At 39.1% G+C, this 18,426-nt stretch overlaps 1 protein-coding gene across 1 annotated transcript in view; it reads right to left on the bottom strand.

Annotated features, from left to right (window-relative positions):
* Positions 1 to 12,428, bottom strand: part of cntnap3 (contactin associated protein family member 3) — a 188,696-nt gene extending 176,268 nt beyond the window's left edge. Inside the window, exon 1 of the mRNA XM_036595152.1 lies at positions 12,305 to 12,428. Within this exon, the coding sequence (XP_036451045.1) occupies positions 12,305 to 12,389 (85 nt within the window). The 5' untranslated portion in view covers positions 12,390 to 12,428. The remainder of the gene's footprint in view (positions 1 to 12,304) is intronic.
* Positions 12,429 to 18,426: the final 5,998 nt, after the last annotated feature.

Below are 18,426 nucleotides of genomic sequence, written 5' to 3'. Positions count from 1 at the left end.
CTGCGCTGTTTAAAAGGTTGGGGACCCCCGATGTAGGGAATTTATGTGTAAATGCAACATGTTAAATTAATATTGTTCTCTTAGAAATAAAAGTAATACAAATAGAGAACAACAGTAACTGTATTGTGAACTTAAACTGCATTAAACTATATTTAACACATTACTGTCACACATTACCCCCAACGTTGCATATGGAGGGGCTGATATTCAAGACAAATGCCCTTGAGGCCCTTGGTAGTCATACTAACAGCCGGCAGCAGAAAGAAAGTGTTCAGACCTTCAGCGCAGATAGAAATAGAAATGCATGCAGAATAAAAAAGTAAGCACACTCCCAATCTCGCTTTTGCATTGGCAGCTAAGGAAATATTTTCCCAGGTGCAGTATATACTGTGAGACAGAATCAGTTTGGATGATGAATTCTCTCCCCTGTATCACCTATCAGTGCTGACAGGTGCACAAGATGAATGTGTCCAGCTTTAGGTGCTCAAGTCTTTTGAGGAATTCAGCCTTGAGAGCAAACAGGGAGGCATAAGTCACTGACAGGTGTGGGCGTAATTTTCGGCCAATTTTCTGCTTAAATACTGCACTGCGTATTAATAAATCTAGATTCATGAGTGCCGGCTCGGAGTTCATGGTCGGGAGGGGGGCGGGGGTTTGTGGTGGGAGAAAGAAAAAAAAAGCCCCTGCTGATACTATTGTAACCTTGACTTCATAACACTCTCATTCACTGTTTGACTTTCCAATCACATATTTTCATAAATGACAGTAAAGAAGATGTATGAGGGTGATTTATTCTCTGCTCCCCCCCAGTTCCTTTATCCAAGCACTTTGAGACGCCATGCTCTCATGAATCATAATGGACAGTGCGCTTTTGCCCGGGAACACACAGAGCATTCTCAACAAATTGATCTTACTCGGGGAGTTTATGTTCCTTTCCATGCAAACAACTGACTCATTGAAAAGCGATAAATTCGCATGAGGCTGCCTTCGACTGCGCGAGCACCTTTCGCTTTTCTTTCTTTTTTCCGTTACGCTCTTAAAAATAAATGTGCTGAAAACTTCCAATCCCGATGCTTCTTGTTGAGGAACGATCCTCACGAGATGACATCGATACTAGGTGTTTTCTTTAAGCACTAAACTTAATGTACATCAGTGATGGTGAAAATGTGGAAAATGATCATAGTAAACAAATGTGTAGGATAGGAACTACTTCTCCTTCCACCCCCTACCCACAGACACGTGAGACGCAATGAATGCTGTATATGTTTTATAGATCATGGGATTATTTCCCTAAACAGTTTTTATACTAAAGCAAAAATTTCAAAGCAGCACTGTGTCCATATTTTGTTAAAACTGAAAGAAGAACCATTATTGTTTAAGGAGAAAAAACACTTTAAAAATATGATGTGTATGCGCTGCTACGAGTCGACCTGTAAAGCCTGAAACAATAACTTAAAAGTCAGAGGTGTCGGGACTGATTTCGTAGGAGTTTTTCAAACTACGTCACACGTTTTTATCACACACTCAAAAAAGTCTGACTCAAATGCAGAATCAACATTATTCTAAGTTTTGACTGAGTTCTCTTCGAATATTCTTTTAACTCGCTCGCAATCATCAAATTCATCTGCTCATGGGGGCCCAAGCATAAGTGATGATACAAAATGCTCCTCTGCATGTTGCGTGCAATTTCACATTTCCACCAGAGGTCTCCAAATCCCCAAATCTTACATAGTGCTGCTTTAATGTCCACTTTTTTTTATTAACTGGTGTTCTCTGTAAAAATCACAAAGAATTCCTCCTTGTAAAAGAATCTGTATCTGCACTGGGATCTGTATGTTTGCCTTGGTATCGAAAAAAAAATTAGTTGTTAGGAAAATTGATATTACGTATAATAAATGTGGTACAAATATAGTATATGTTAATATGTGGGATTACTAGTGTCTTACTATGGTTTGCATGGAACAAATCAATAAATGAAATACGATCCTTAAACACCTTTTTATCATCACTGGGGGCTGTTACCACGGTTATCTGTGACTGGGCACATGCCTATTACCAATTCAAGGTTTTTTCTTACAACTAATGGTCCAAGCCAGGACCTAAAAGCTATTTAGAAGATTTTATCACACCATGGAAAAACTGTTCGTCACAAAACCAGTGCATATATTGTCGTTGTTAGAACAGAACCTTGTATTATCATCTTTGTTGTTTTTAATGTTTTTACATAATATGGAAATATCACTTGCCCTTTACATTGTGTAAGAATATCATGATGAATGGACGAACAGAAATGATCTAAATTTCTTGGACAAAAATCTCTTTATATTGACTTAAATTGAAAGCTATGAAAGTTTCTTCCTTCTCCTGTAAAGTGACTGTTCTGAAGATTTTGTTCTGACAGCAACATTATACATTCAGCCTACATGAATTTAGCTCACCCATTAACGTTTATTCATGTTTATGTTATGAGTATTTCAGTCCAGTCTGCTTTATGAATGAGGCATAATACAAAAAAATTAGACATATATTAGACTTAAAAGCACAGTAATATATGTTTAATATACGTAAAATCACCTCATAAGTAGTGCTGGGCAATATGACAATATAAATCGTTATCGTGATAAATTACGTCACAATACAATATGCTTTTCTGAACATATTGAGTATAGCGTCAGTACTTATAGAACACTAACCAACTGCATGTTTTACTGTAAAGAGAGCAAAATTAGTCTGATTTAACTGGATTTAGTGCAACACAGTATGCCAAATACTGAATAATAATCATTGTGTTTATAGTTTTTGAGAGTATTTTTTAAAACGTAGCACTACTGTCTCTTTTTTCTCAGTTCCAACTGATCAGATGTCTGAAAAAATAAACATTGTGACAACATGTATCGTGAAAATTTAAGTATCAGCGATGTTATATTTTTGTCATATCACCCACCTTTAGTCATAAGTAAGTTAGTTTTTTATATCGAAATCACAATTTGAAAAAGTGCAATTTTCGAATTGCAAGAGCTGCAATTTTTATTATAGTCTTACAGTTTATTATCAACGACGTTTTACATGCAAACACTGATTATTTAAGTTTTAAGTAGGGAAATTTTACCTAATAACAAGAAGCTTGGGAACTTCTGTGACATCACAACCACAAAAGACTGGCAGGCTGGTATACTGTTTTGACAATCCAGAAAAAGTATACCCTGGTCTTCATAGCCTAAAAAAAGGCCCATACCTCAATTTATACCTTAATTATAAACGATTTCAATTTAAATCATAATCGCAATATTGGTCTGAAAAATCGCAATTAGTCATTTTGCCAAAATCATTCAGCCTTAGTCATAAGTGGACCCAAAATACAAGAGAAATGTAGGACACAGCCTCTTTAATAGTGCATGAGTTTATCTTATATGTGCCTCCCTCGGCTCATAACAAGATGGAGCAAATTGGGCGACGGGACGAGAACAAGTGGACACAAAACAGCTCATCAAAGATTAAACCTAGTCTTTAGAGGAGCTGACTCTTCCCACGGCATCTTTCGGCGGCTGACAGCGGACGGAGTTGAAAGCTGGCCAAAGCGGAGACCTCTCTTGGCTTTTCCTCTCGCCCGCCCCCTTCCAGCAGTGTAATTGATTCTGTTGCTCGCTTTAGCCAGCCGTGCCAACATACTTCACAATTACAGCCGGGGCCTCTCCGCCGCACTGCTGGCGACTAACTTTTATCGTAACACATGCTCGCCCAAGATACTGCGTCAGGCCCATAAGCCGCCATACAGTCGATGATTAAATTGAACACTTGGCTGCCTCCAGACTGGCTTTCCGCAGAGATAAACGCCTTGAACGAAGCGATAACGAGAGGAGTGAAAGTAAGTCCTCCCCAGATCAGATAGGCAGTCCCTAAATTCTGCTGCCGCCGAATGGAGAATGTGTGAAAAAGGCAAGACGCCGCTTGAAATGAACAAACCTGCCATCTGTTTTTCTCTGAAGAATCAACCTGAGTGAACTGCGCATCATTAATGCGAAGAAGAAAGAGTGGTGTCATGCTGCTCTGTTGATTTGCATGAAAATTCGCTGGGTCGAGCGCAGACAGGTAAACAGATGAGGATAAAATGGCCCTCTGTAGCGGAAAATTTGAAGAGTAGCTTTTTAATTGGGGGATTTTAGTCTTCCCCGCGTGGCCTACATGAAGCCATGCACCTGTATCTTGGTTGTTACATCACAAGCATGCTTTAAGACATCTAGCGTTCAGATGTAGCTGGTGCTTTTCTCAAAGGCATGTACATTAACTATTATATCCATATGGGCATAAAGAGGAATTCCACCATTTTTTCACAATTTCTACATTGAATCAATGGTTAAGATTTTAATAAAGTCATTCAGAGCAGTTTGATGTGGAATACTCTGTTCAAGAGATGCACGCTGAGTCAGAACTGTTCACAGTGGTGATAAGAACCAGACCTCTGAAGAGTTTAATGCCTCTAAAAGCTCCCACACAGAAAGTTATTACATGAAATGGCTATGAATGATCAGATTTTGGCCTGAACCATTTTTTTCTAAATGTATTCCTGGAGAAGTGGTACATGCAGGGTGCTGGAAGGCAAAATAATCCTCAATAAAAACCTGATTGACTATTTTACCATTATTAACACTACATATAAAAACTCAGATGACACGTGTAGGTTCACTGGTGGTTTTGGATAGTAATTAAAATGGCTATATTTGCATTGCAGACATTGCAACCCCTGGTTCCTATCAGCACCACTGTAAAGAAAACCAAGTAGGTTTCTCTACCATGAACGATTTCACATCAAACCACCCTAAATGACTTTATACAACATCTGAATTGTGCAGAAATTCTGAGAATATCACTGGAATTCTCCTTTAAGTGCCTATCCACATGAGGTTAAGTGCCTCACTCAAGGACACAATGGCAGTAGCCATCAACTGGAATCAAACCCACATGACCTATTGGGTCGTAGCTAATAGTGTTTTCAAGTGGTCTTGTTTTTATCCACATAATGCAAAGGTTCTATACCAATTCTATACTGCTTTTCTTCCCAGTTCTCTAGTCCATAAGGTCCATATATGGAAAATGAGCCACAAAAAGAGCCCATTTTGAATTCATTACTTTTGTAATATCACAAAAAACAAATGCATCCTATTCAGCCAATAGTACATTAGCCCACCCATTCACTTTCAGCCTTTTATCCAAATTATAAATATTGCGTTATGACTGAGTCACAATGCAGTGCAGCCAATCGGAAAAGAGATACGAGTTACAATCTTGAAGTCACAGCCTGTTTAACTGTAAGGGATAAAGAAAAAACAGTGATGTAAAAATGAATTATGACACATGGGGTTAAGTGTCTACCCACATGAGGTTAAGCACCTCACTCAAGGACACAATGGCAGTAGCCATCAGCTGAAATCAAACCCACACCACCTCTTGGGTCACAGCTAATAGCATTTTCTCACAAGGAGGCACCCTTCAAAGTTGGGTACATTGAACTTTTCAATGTATCACAAACAAGTTGTGATGTCATCATAGCCAAGAAAAGAAGCAAAAAGACCATAAATGATCAGTAAGTAATCAAATAATACTGTTCAAATGGTAAATTCTAGTATATCTAAAGTTAGTATTAGTAGTAGTAATAATTGTACATGTTTATAGAAACATTAGAAAGGAGGAGGAGACAGTTCACTGGACAGAATATGAATGGAAAAACCTGTAACACTTAACATGGCAGCTGTATTCCAAAAAGTGCCGCCCTTCAATAAAAAAAGCTAATCAGCTTGTTGGTACAGGCATACATGGAAAAAGCCCACCTGGTTGTGGAAATAGGTGCATGTGTAGTAGCTAAAAAAAACCTGTTGTGTGTTATTTGAGCCAAACGTTACAAACTATTATATTTTGTCTTTTTTGCATTTTCATCTTTTTTAAACATTAGTCTGGCTTTGAGCTTCCATGTTACAGGTCTCTCCGCATTCAGAGAGGTAGGAGTCTGTTATCACCTGCATAAAACATAATTAAAAGTTAGTTTTGGCCTTAAGTTTTCTCTTCATCTTAAGTTTGCTGTGTAAAATCTTTTCAGGGAAACACAATCGTAAATTGAGTAAATCGAATTTTAGACCTAAAGTTTAGGTTCGGCCCAACAGTTTTTGAAAGTTGAAAAGAAAAAAAATATTTACAGCTTTAAATTTATCCTAACGAGACCCTCTGTCCAAAATAAAAAAATGACCCATTCTTACATCTACTGTAAACATGCATACTCGCCTCTTACCGCAGTGCCACAGTAGTCTTTAAAGCAATATTATGGTTTAAACATAAGGAAACCCCCCTTCTAATGATGCTGGAAGCACATTTTAAAAGACTACAAAAAAATTAAGGGGTGGGCTGTTGTTTTTTTTCTGCTAGCTGGCTGAAGAAAAACGTTTGCCAGCCAACTGAGATTAGTGTTATATCTTCGAATGCAACAAAGATGTACTTATTAGCCTTTTGATCAGTGGCTAGCAGTCAGGATTTGTTGATCAATTTTTGTGTAATGTATTTGCGAAATGCATATTGGGTATTGTAGTGAAAGAACACCGATGGACAAAAACACAAAAACAATACAAATCAAACAGATGAAGCTGAGGGGTGGAGTGCTGCTATAGAAAATTACATAATGTAAGCAAAACCACATTAAATACTAGGCCCGAAATGATCCTCTAAGCATTTAACCTAGATAAATACTTCAGATGTCCACCTGTCTTGTATGACTGGAAATAACTGTGAGGGGTGTTTGCCACCAAGCGGACAGACTTTCCTGAAAGGACTTTGGAATAATTAACCCACATTTTATTTCTGCTATTTGTGTTTAAAGCCACATGCAGCAGGCCTAAATCAACAGACGGCAGCTGACTGCTAGCAAACGAACTACAACAACCAATCCACAACCTCCATGTTTTTTGTTCACCACTAAGTCTACAGTCACAGAAAACTTCCACCTGATTTCCACCTGAAGCTCTTGGGTCAGCAGGCTGCTGTTCCCATCTCCCATGAGCATGTAGTAGTAGTAGCTCCATTTCTAAAATATTCGTAAACCACATCTTATGGGGGCAAAACCTTGTGTGAATGGCCCTTTTGGGCAGTAAAGGATGGGGAGCGGAAAACGAGTAGGAAAGAAATGGGTCACTTGGCTCAAACAGTAAACAGCAAACGTTAGGCTCCAGCTGTGAACTTAGGCTCAGCTACTGTGAGCTTAGCCTCTTCGGCTTCAGCCCGGCCTCCTCTGGAGACTCTGCCAGAACACAGCGCGGCTTTGATTCTGTGTCCTGCTTTCCGACACCCTCCACAATCTCGTGGCGATGATCACCAGAATATCTTAGCATCTTCAACACGGCTCCTGGAAAAAAACCTAGCGAGGTCACTTTCATTCCAAGTACTTTCATTTAAAGTGCCACGAGCGATTCATCCTCTTGAGCAGCTCATTTCGACTGCCTTGACCCGAGACCATGCGAGGTATTGTTTCTTCTTTGGCCTCAAGAGCACCTCGGGCAATCCAAAAAAAGAGGGGAAACGCTTTTGTAGAGGCGGTGAATTAAAGAGAGGACTGCTGAAGATCTCGGCAGCTTGTCGGCTTGTGATTTCATTCCAAGTGGATTTTTAACGATGGGGAAAAAAAACTGATCTGTCACAGTGTGACAGATCCAGATAGGAGCCAAGGGTGTGCTGAAGACAGCCAGAGGCTTACAAAGTTCAGAGCCATCTGCTTCAATTACAACACAGATGAATCTCATTACAGCTTCCCTAAACAGAAATACTGTATATAGGAGTGGGCGATATGGCAAAATTAGTTTTTTGAAGTTGGAACCGACAAAAACGAAACAATTATTGTATTCAAACGCCTTAAACACAATATTTATTTAATGTTTCACATACTGCCGTGCACTAAATTCACTTGAACTCAGATAATCATGCTCTCTTTATGTTCTTTAAAGACTAGGAAAGCACACTGTGACATAACTGAGCAGAAGACAAAGAACATTTATTTCATTTCCAGTCAAAACAAACATTATGAACAAGTTATTCAGGAGATATTTTTGAGATTAAATGTAAGATAATTGACTTTCATAAGAATGTCGAAAGTCAAAGAGAAAAAAATGGACCTCCACATAGCCAAGCAAGACCTGGGAGACCACCAAAACGGTCACCATCAGATAAACAGCACTTAAAGCTTTGATCTCTGAGAGAGAAGAGAAAATCAAGCTCCACTCAGATCTGAAGAAACCCTCAGGTGTTTCTGTCCATCCTTCCACTGTGAGAAGACGACTCAACACTGGGTCTGAAAGGATGTGTAGCTGTTAAAAAGCTGTTACTGATAAAAGGAAATGAAAAAAAGAAGAAAACAAAGAAGCTCAGAACAATGGACTGACCATCTCAATGTCCAGACCTCAAAATTACTGAATCAGAAAATGCAACAAACTTCTAAGACTGAACCTTGGGGGTCTGGAAAAATATCCCAGCAGATTTCTCTGAAAAACTGAAAGCAAGTCTCCCAAAGGGAAGGAGGCTGTTATGAAGAGAAAAGGTGGACACACTAAATATTGAAAAATCTAATATTGTATTATACTGTAGTTGTTTAAACATATGTTATATATGTTTTCTGCTTTTTTTCCTGATGCTGAAAAATGAATAACTTCAACTTCAACTTCAACTTAATGGCCATCTTGACTGGAAATGAAACATGTGAGGGGTGGTCTCTGACTTTTGCACAGTATTGTACATAAGGTTTACTAATCCTTTTCCCTTCAGTAGACAAAAGCAGAGCTATAAAACATCTGCATGCAGCTGTTAGCCTCATGTCAATAATATATAACCGTAACACCTCCTTTAATGCGCTCTAGATAGATGCACTTCTCTCACTTTCAGAATCAATACTGGGGGAAAACGCTGCATCTGAGCAGCAGATGAGGCACTGCAACGAAACGCTGGAAGCTCATCTCCACCACACACATTCACAGCGCTGACTGACGTGGGCATTTAACATGCTCTGAGGATACAGCACAGGAAGTGCTCAAGACTCAGCGCGTACGGCACGGACTGACCCAAAGCCAAACACCACGGATACGAGGGCAGGTCTGCATTAACATCTACAGCGCTGAATTAACACATACAGTCCTGTACATGACATTTATCATTATCATGACAAATTATATTACATCACAGTACGCTTTTCTGTGCTTATCATGGATGTCATCAGTACTTAAAGGACACGAAAAGAGCATAATCCTGTTTAATGAGATTTAGTTCAGCATAGTAAGCGAGTAATTAAAATAATGTATTCAGTGTTTTTGATTGTACTTGTAAATGTGGCTTAAGTGGTCCTTGTTTGTTACACCAACTTATCAAACCTCAAAAGAAGTAAATGTCAAGGTGCAGCTCATACAGACATCTGGACATATATCATAATACGTCAGGAATATATACACATATGTTGTGTAAATACACCGATCAGGCATAACATTATGACCACCTCCTTGTTTCTACGCTCATTGCCTATTTTATCAGCTCCACTTACTATATAGGTGCACTTTGTAGTTCTACAGTTACAGACTGTAGTCCATCTGTTTCTCTGATACTTTGTTAGCCCCCTTTTACCCTGTTCTTCAGTGGTCAGGACCCCCATGGACCCTCACAGAGCAATCAGTTCACTTTTCTTGCATAAAATGATCCTTGATTTTTTTTTTCGTATCCGATTATTGAATTCAAAAACATTTAAAAGTAATAATGTGTGCAGGGGTCCTTTTGGAGTATATTGCCTCGAGGCAACATTGTGCGACAGTGGGAAGAAATGATATCGAGCCGTGTTCCCTGAAGTGGTGAGACCTGGCTTGTGACTGGCTAAATCCATTCCTCTGTCACACAATGTTGCTTCTAGGCAAACATATTTCTGCAAATTCTTACAATAAAAAAACTTGACACTGAATGTTTAAAAAGATATACAGAAATGCCCACTAAGAGATAGAATGACCAAGTCCATGATTTTTATTGACTTATTCAAGCTCTTCCCTTTATTGCTAATCCTATCGTTGCCTTGAAATATGCATAATGTTATTGTAAATTGAGGAAAATGAGTTTGTTGCCCTGAGGCAACATCGTGCAATAGTGGGTTAAATAAGGGTCATATATGCTTAATATAAACCTGTCTTGCCTTCCACCCAATGACTGCTGGGATAGGCTCCAGCGACACAGAAGGATAAGTGGCATAGAAGATGTGTGTGTGTGTGTGTGTGCGCTTAATATATGAATCATATATTTATGTCTGATACATGGTTGAATCCATCCCAGTATAGTTATAATTGTTATACTACTATCTGTTTGATTTTGAATATTGAATTATTTTAATGTGTCAGGGAACAATATTTCAGTTTATTTCATGTGTTAATGATTTTATTGCACAACTTACAAGGCATTTTTAGAGATTAATAATATAGCAACAAAAAGGTGCAAAAAAAACCTTATATAATGTGAAGCTAGCATATATGAGTAATATGTCATTCACAGATGAATAATGTTATGATCATATATATGTTGGTATATGTTGATATATGGCTGAAATATATGTCCCATATTTGAAAAATGGCCAAATAAGTTGGCATGCACATCACATATATGTCCAAAAGTGAGAAATATAAGTTGTATATATAAGGAAAATCTGCATCTTTTTTAGTTACTGTTTTCCATTTTCCATTTTTTTAAATTCATTTTCTGATCAATTGTTCTATTATTTCATCCCTATTTAATTTATAATTTATTATGTTATTTTATGTGTGCAATTTTATTGGTGTATTCTGATTGGATTATTTTTTTACTCTTTTGCTATTATTATTTTTACTTTATTTATTGTTTATTTATTTATTGTTTTGATATGTTTCTACAATATAATTGTTTTCACTGCTCCTTTTTTTTCAATCCCAGATGTCTGGCTTGGCTGCATTGTCACCCTCAATGTACTCCAATTTAAATACAGGTTGACTGATTGGCAAATAGGATCAATCAATTAATCAATCAATCAATCAATCAGAAGACGATCATATATATTTTTGTATATGTGGTGGAAATATATATCCCATATTTGAAAATGGCCAAATAATTTGGCATGTATGTCACATATATGTCCATAAGTGACAAATATAAGTTGGATATATAAGGAAAATCCATATATGATATACTATATATGCTATATATTTGAAAATGATAGATTTTACAGTATGGGATATCATATATTCTTAAAATGTCAGGTATCGTAATGTTATCTTTTTGCCATATCGACCACCCCTACAGTCCTGTATTGAAATCAGCAGTGTTGAACTGAGTCCTACACGCTTAAATGTACATATACAGCATCTCCAGCATGAACATCCACTGCTGAATGAACCACATACAGTCCTGCTTTAACATTTACAGTTACAACTTCGACCTACAGGGTTCAATTAACCCCTACAGTATTGAATGAACCCCTCCAGGGTTGAATTACTGTTCAATGAACACGTCCAGGGTTGAATTAACATTTGCAGTACTACCTTCACACCTGCAGTGTCGGATGAACACAATGCCAAACCCCTTTAGTCCCGCACTGACTCGACTAATTAACGTCTGCTGTGTTCATTCCAAGTCCAACTGGACACAAATGACCACCGTATGAGTTAACTGGACACTGTGTGTGTTAATGCAGTGCCAGTGCTCTCGCCGTGAGAGGCGAGAACAACGAACTTCGTTGTAACAGAGATCTGCGGAGAGGGAAAAGAGCAGCAGCGCTCTGCCCCAACTCTAACCGGCCGGAGAGCTTCCAGAGCGGGCAGCAGTTCCTCACCCTCCCCGCTCACCCTCTCTGGTTCTCCGCTGGGGTCCTGGAGCCCAGCTGCGCCAATTCTATGACACATTAGCATTTTTATCTAGAGTACAGATTCTTTTCCCACAAATTCAGATTCTGAAAGCCTTTTCCTGTTTTTTTCTCCTCACAGCCTTCATTTTCACGGCTAAAAGAACTTACTAGAAACCGAAAAAATGTAGCCAAGTGAATTAGTCCTCATCCACACCTCCACAGAAATGCTTCAAATTCAGACATGTGCTGATACAAAACACACTTTAAAGCTTTGTCGTGGATAAAGCTAAACTGCAAAAGATTCAAAACGTCATTAATGAAGAAAACGACGGGCTGCCGAGCTGCAAAGTTCAAAAACAACTTGCTGACGTCTTTTCCAAACCTTCTATAAACCTTTTCAGGACTCGGACAGTGAGGGAGAAAGCGGCGTGACCTCACCTTTGCTGGACGACGCGCGGACGAACCAGAGCAGCAGCGAAAGTCCTGTAATCATTCCGCAGTTGGTTCTGAACAGCAAATCCATGTTGTGAGGCGGGATGCTGCACCGAGTCTGCCTGCTCTCCTCTCTCCTCCGAGAGCGCGCCTCACTCTCTCTACCGCGGCTACGGTCGTTTCCCACCCGTATTCAGACAAGCCCCGCCCCCTGCGCTGTGATTGGCTAGTAGTTTACACCCGCAAGTCGTCTGCTAGCCAATCATCGCGCAGGAGCTGAGATCTTAACGACCAAACATGACGCAGGAGAGTAAGATACTGCTAGCCAATCACAGACCAAGAGCAGAGATCTTTCTATTTATTTATTTATTCATTTATTTTTTATTTTATGATCAACATTTACTTTTTCAGTTATTGCTTAGTTATTGTTTTACATTTTCTGTTCTTTTGTTTATTTTATTATCAATGTTTTATTATTTCATCCCTATTTAACTTGTCATTTATTGTGTTATTTTATGTTTACAATTTTACTGGTTATTTTGATTTGATTCATTTTTTACTTTTAAATTTTGCATTTTTTTTTGCTTTGATTTGTTTTCAATTATGTTTCTACAAACTATTTTTTTTTCACTACTCCTATTTCTTCAGTCCCTGATTTCTGGCTTGGCTACATTGTAAATGAGGGTCACCCTCAATGTACTCCAAGTTGAAATAAACGTTGATTGATTGATTCTATTCAGTCTTGTAGACCAGATACTATTAGCCATTCCTAGTGCAGGACCCTGGACACCATATTGCAGGAGATGGAGTATTAGTAGCGCAGGAGGTGGGATACATTCTGCCAATTCACCTCCTCTGAGCAGCACTTTTTTATGCCAATGCTGAAAACATTTGGATACAATCTGCATGAAGTCCTCAGACACACCTTGCTTGTGGCGGAGGCTCCCTGTGAACTCATGTTTAAATTCCAGACACGACCATCCGGCTAAAATAATGAGGCCAGTTAGGTGTGTTATGACATCTTCCATCCATCTTTTCTATGGCTTAGCATGGGATGTTTGAAACTGGTGATTTCACAGGTCAAATGATTTCTACCCTGCATTTTTGCTAATTTAGAAGTTGACCAGGAGATTTGTCAACATTTCTGCATAATTCAGCCATTAAGATGTAAACAGAGTCATTCAGGGGGGATTGATGTGAATTTACGGATGTCTGGAAAGGCCATGAGCTGTCAGCAGAAATTTCTGGATCATTATTTTTAGATAACAAGTTGATTATCTTGTGATCTCAAGATAACTTTGTCATCTCGAGATAGCAAGATAATTACCTTGTTATTTCAAGATAACAGCTTTGTTATTTTGCGATAACAAGATAATACTCATCTCAAGATAACAACTTTGTCATCTCAAGATAGCAAGATAATTAACTATTATTAATTTTAGTTAAACTATTATTTATTATTTAAGCTGTTATTTCACGATAACAGCTTTGTTGTCTGCGATAACAAGATAATAAACACGTTATTTCAAGATAACAGCTGTTATCTTGAGATAACAAGATAATTAACTAGTTATCTCAAAACAACAACTTTTGTTATCTCGAGATAACAATTAACTCATTATTTCAGGATAACAATTTTATCTTGAGATCACAAGATTATGAACTCATTATTTCAAGCTAACTACAGAGCCCTGATAATAACATCCTGTATAAATAAAAATAATGCGTGGCCACGCCTTATTAATGTGTGGGAACGAGATCCTAATGTGTCGCCACTACTTAGTAAGGCGTGGGAATGAGATCATGGTTACTAAGTCGTGGCCATGCATTAGAATTTTGTTCCCATGCTTTACTAAGTCGTGGCTACGACATAATTATCTTGTTCCCAAGCCTTACTAAGTCATGGCCACACGTTATTTTTATTTATACAGGATGTCACCAGCTGGGCTCCGTAGCAAACAGCTTTGTTATCTTGAGATAACAAGATAATTAACTTGTTATTTCAAGACAACTGTTATGTTGAGATAAGACAATGAACTCATTATCTCAAGACAACAACTTTGTTATCTCAAGATAACAAGATAATTAACTCATTATTTCAAGATAACAATTTTGTTATCTTGAGATAACAAGATAATTAACTTGTTATCTCATGACAACAATCCAGATATTATGACTACCTCATGGCCTCTCCAGACTTCATATGAATTAGTTCATGATAGAGAAACTATGTGACATACATGCCTAGAGATTTCTTGATGTCTACAACACAAATACAGCCGTTGTATTTACTATTCCAAAGCAGCCAGTGGATCTACACACGTCGTCTGAGTTTCTCAGGCATATTTGTAACCATTATATGCAATAAATGTCATTTAATCGGTGGGTCTCCATTAAATGGTAGGATAAGAAGGAAACTGTGCATCAAAATCAGCAGTACAGTGCTTTTAATATTATTCTACTTCAAGGTTTCATCAGATTTCTTCTCAGATATCTGTGAGCACAGATTAGATCAAGCCCTTAGGTTAATTCAAACAATATTAGGGGAGACAGCAATCTCTCCCAATGATCACTCATTCAGATGAAATAGGCAGTTATAAATAAACTCTGAAACAGTTATAAGTGTCAACAACACTTTCATTACCTTCACTTTTATTTTCTACCTTTGTGGTGATGGCTGGAGGTGGGCTGTGCCTGTCTGACAAGTAAATGAAGCAGGGGCTCCAGAACGTGCACTAACAGACCATGTGGAGGTGAAAGGGCAGCTTTTTTCACTGTAACGCAATACAGATTACTATTCTTATTAATGTTAGAGTCAATTAAGCAGGGTGACAGTGTTCACTCTTCAGTTTCTCTCTGGGGAAGCAGGCAGTGCCTTTACGCCAGCCAATAGGATGGTCACACTGTCCAGGATACTAAGCAGTACTGTTGATGTAGGCATTGTCCTCTGGAACATGAGGGGTGACAGGTCAAAACTTGGTGGTGCCCTCTGGACTTGGAGATAGGCAGCACAGATAGTCTCATCCTGCAGAATGCCAAGCAGAGCTAAAGGGGGGTCACTACAAGTGGACTGTCAAGAAGGGTCTAACGGCAGAGCCACAGAACCATACTCTCGGACCCGGGCTGTCGGACCCACACTCTCAGCTCCGGATACGATGGTGCATAGTGGTCGAGTGCCTTAGTAGCTACCGTAACTTGTGTTTTATTACACGGAGGGTATGGAAGGTAGTGCATAACATTTTTAGAAGCCCTCAAATACTATAGCTGAATTTACCAGTGGCCCCCTACATTGGTCACTGCATAGGTCAGGAAATTATGATTTCTGCACACAAATACTGTTCTAAATGTTAGATAAGGAGTCGTGCAGTTAATGGATGAATATAAATGGCTTTCTGTTTGAAATATAATGTACTATTTGGGTGTAGGAGTCATTTTATGACCTACAGGGTGCAACATATAGTGACTAGGAAGCAATTTGAGATTGAGCAGTAATAATTTACACCTGCGCATGCTTAACAGCAGCCTGCAGTACCAAAATATACTTTGGTATACTAAAAATGTTACCATAGATACAAATAGTTTTCTGTTAAAACGGTTTATCTCGTCTAATAAGAGTAATGTACATTGTTAGTAATAACTGTACTATGCAGGTGCATTTTTCATTCATCAAGGTACAAACAACGTAAATTTTCCTTCAAAGGTACAACACTGGTTTTAAGGGCCACCTGTGCACCTTATATAAGCTTTCCTAAAGTGAAAAGTACATATTTGTACCGTTTCATAACCTAACGTTTTAAAACAGAACAATAAAATAAAAAGCCTGGAGACGAGACGGGGTGTGTGGAATCAATACAACATGAGGGTACCACCCCAGTGACAAGAGGCGTACTGCCCCAGTGACAGTTTCATTCCTTTTTTTCCTGAGAGTGTAGTAGAAGTTTGATCCACTAATGAGAGCCAAAAATGTGGCTGCAGTTCCAAAACAGAGGCGCATGGAGCTGAAAGTGCAGGTCTGAAAGTGTGGGGTCTAAAGTTGTGGTGCAGCGGCTCTGCAGTTGGATACTATTGGGATTGTCAGACTGGGTGACCTTGCTGGGATATGAAAACACTCTACTGGGTCCTGTTTACACTTGTCATTAACATCTGTCTTGAGTGATCTGGTCATAAGTGGACAGCAAGACATATCGCCGCTTACACATAGCATTTTTCCAAGTGCATCTCTGCTTGTGATTGGAATTTGTGACAGGAGGAAAGGTACCACGCAAGTTCACTATGTCTGTCTCTCACTGCATTTGTTGTCAGACAAATGTCCTGTTGTTCACATATGTAATAGGATAGAGTGATACAGACTGAATGAAGAGGCTTTGCTAGTTTGAGGGAGTTCCAAAGTCACTGTCAAAAAACAGGCCAAGGTCAAGTCCACAACAATCCAAAACCAGGAAAACACCATCATAACAAAATCAAAGGCATAAGGCAGAAAGGCAGAGTCGTAATAAACAGGCAAAGGTCAATATACAGGAAACCAAACCGGAATGAACAATAAAATGCCCAGCAGCTCCAGTAACAGCAGCAGTACCTCGCAAAATGATCTAAGCTAAAGCCTGGTGTTATACAGCTAACTAAACAGATCACATGATAAACCGAACAGGTGAGAGTAGTCAGTAGTCAGGCGAGGCTGATCTTGGACTGGTTGTGTGTTGAGGAGTCGCATGAACATCCAAGGAGTTCTGGGAATTGGAGTCTTATTAATCAAATGAGAAAGATGAAGACAGAAGAGACTTTTTGTCTCTGCTGTGATGACACAGCTGTTCAGGTGGTCATTCATTGCAGTCAGAGACAAAAGTTATGCGGTCAAATGCATCCCCGTCCACCTCCAAAGGTGGTTTGAGGGATCAGATCGCAACCTGCCTCAGAGACACTTCATGACTCTGGTCCAAAGGCCTCATTCACACCTAGCAATAAGGGCACAGGTATGAACGTGGCCTTGGTCACCAGGTAACACTTCAGGGGAAGCCGCTGCACGGGGCTTCTTCCAGTCCTGGGACAGCTCCGACAGGTTCCAGCATGTCAACCATTAGCGGTGACTCTGATGTATGAATGGGAATGGAGAAAGACACTACATGATCAAATGGGAGAGGAAGAGGCAGGGTGGTTTGCTGACAACAAGCTTGGGGCCTGCAGATTGCTCTGTGAAACAGATGAGCTGGTGGCAGCTGTGTGAAACAGGGCCCATCTTGGTTCCCTCGGCTTGCCCACCTCTTTCTGTGGGACCCCAGTAGCCGACACTCTCGTCTTTGATGGTAGCTCCAGCTTCGGCATGGGTGACGATAACAGAAGAGGAAAAAGGACAAAGAAGCAAGACAAATCTTGGCGTGACTGCCCTACTGTACCTGCTGGGAGATGCTAAAGTCGACTGCAGTTCAAGTCACAGTAGCCAGACTTTTCAGGCCGCCTATACACGTTGGTGGTCAATGTCAACTAATTATGTTTATTTTGTTAAAACAAATGATTGATCATTCTATTCTGCCACTACCAAAATGATAATAACACTGCCAAATGTTTGTGTATTGAAAGTTTCGGTAATGACGGTTTTAATTAATTTTCAGCAGAACTCAAAAACACTAGCCAGTACATGACCAGCAAACACAGATTTGAACATTTGTACACACACAAAATAACATTTTTCATTAAAACACAAAAACTTACTTCAGTGCAGAAAATATGTGTTTCGGTATTCACAGTTTTTAATGTTACATACTAATTTTCAGACTTTGGGACACATTTACTTCAAAACAATGGGATCTAACTGCTCACCATGTGGCCATGAGGGACAGGGATGCAGCCTCACTTCCTGCTCTAAAATGCAGGGGTGTGGCTTAAATAAGGCTCTGCTTATGGACCAAAACTCTGTGGAACTGCATTTTTGAATTAAGGTTTTTAATTAGAAATTAAACTCACTTTTAAAGAATCAACTTCACTGTAAAAGAAATCAAACAGACCTTAAAAAAACAGAAAAAATACAGTAGTTGAACTTTATGGGCTAGAATTTGGGACAGCCACCTCCCCACAGAAAGTACCCTATAAATTATGATTTTGTGTATATTTAGCCTATTATTATCTCTATTAAT

Source organism: Colossoma macropomum, unplaced genomic scaffold (assembly GCF_904425465.1).
Source record: "Colossoma macropomum unplaced genomic scaffold, Colossoma_macropomum, whole genome shotgun sequence".
Lineage (NCBI taxonomy): Eukaryota > Metazoa > Chordata > Actinopteri > Characiformes > Serrasalmidae > Colossoma > Colossoma macropomum.
This window is presented reverse-complemented; position numbering and strand designations above follow the sequence as displayed.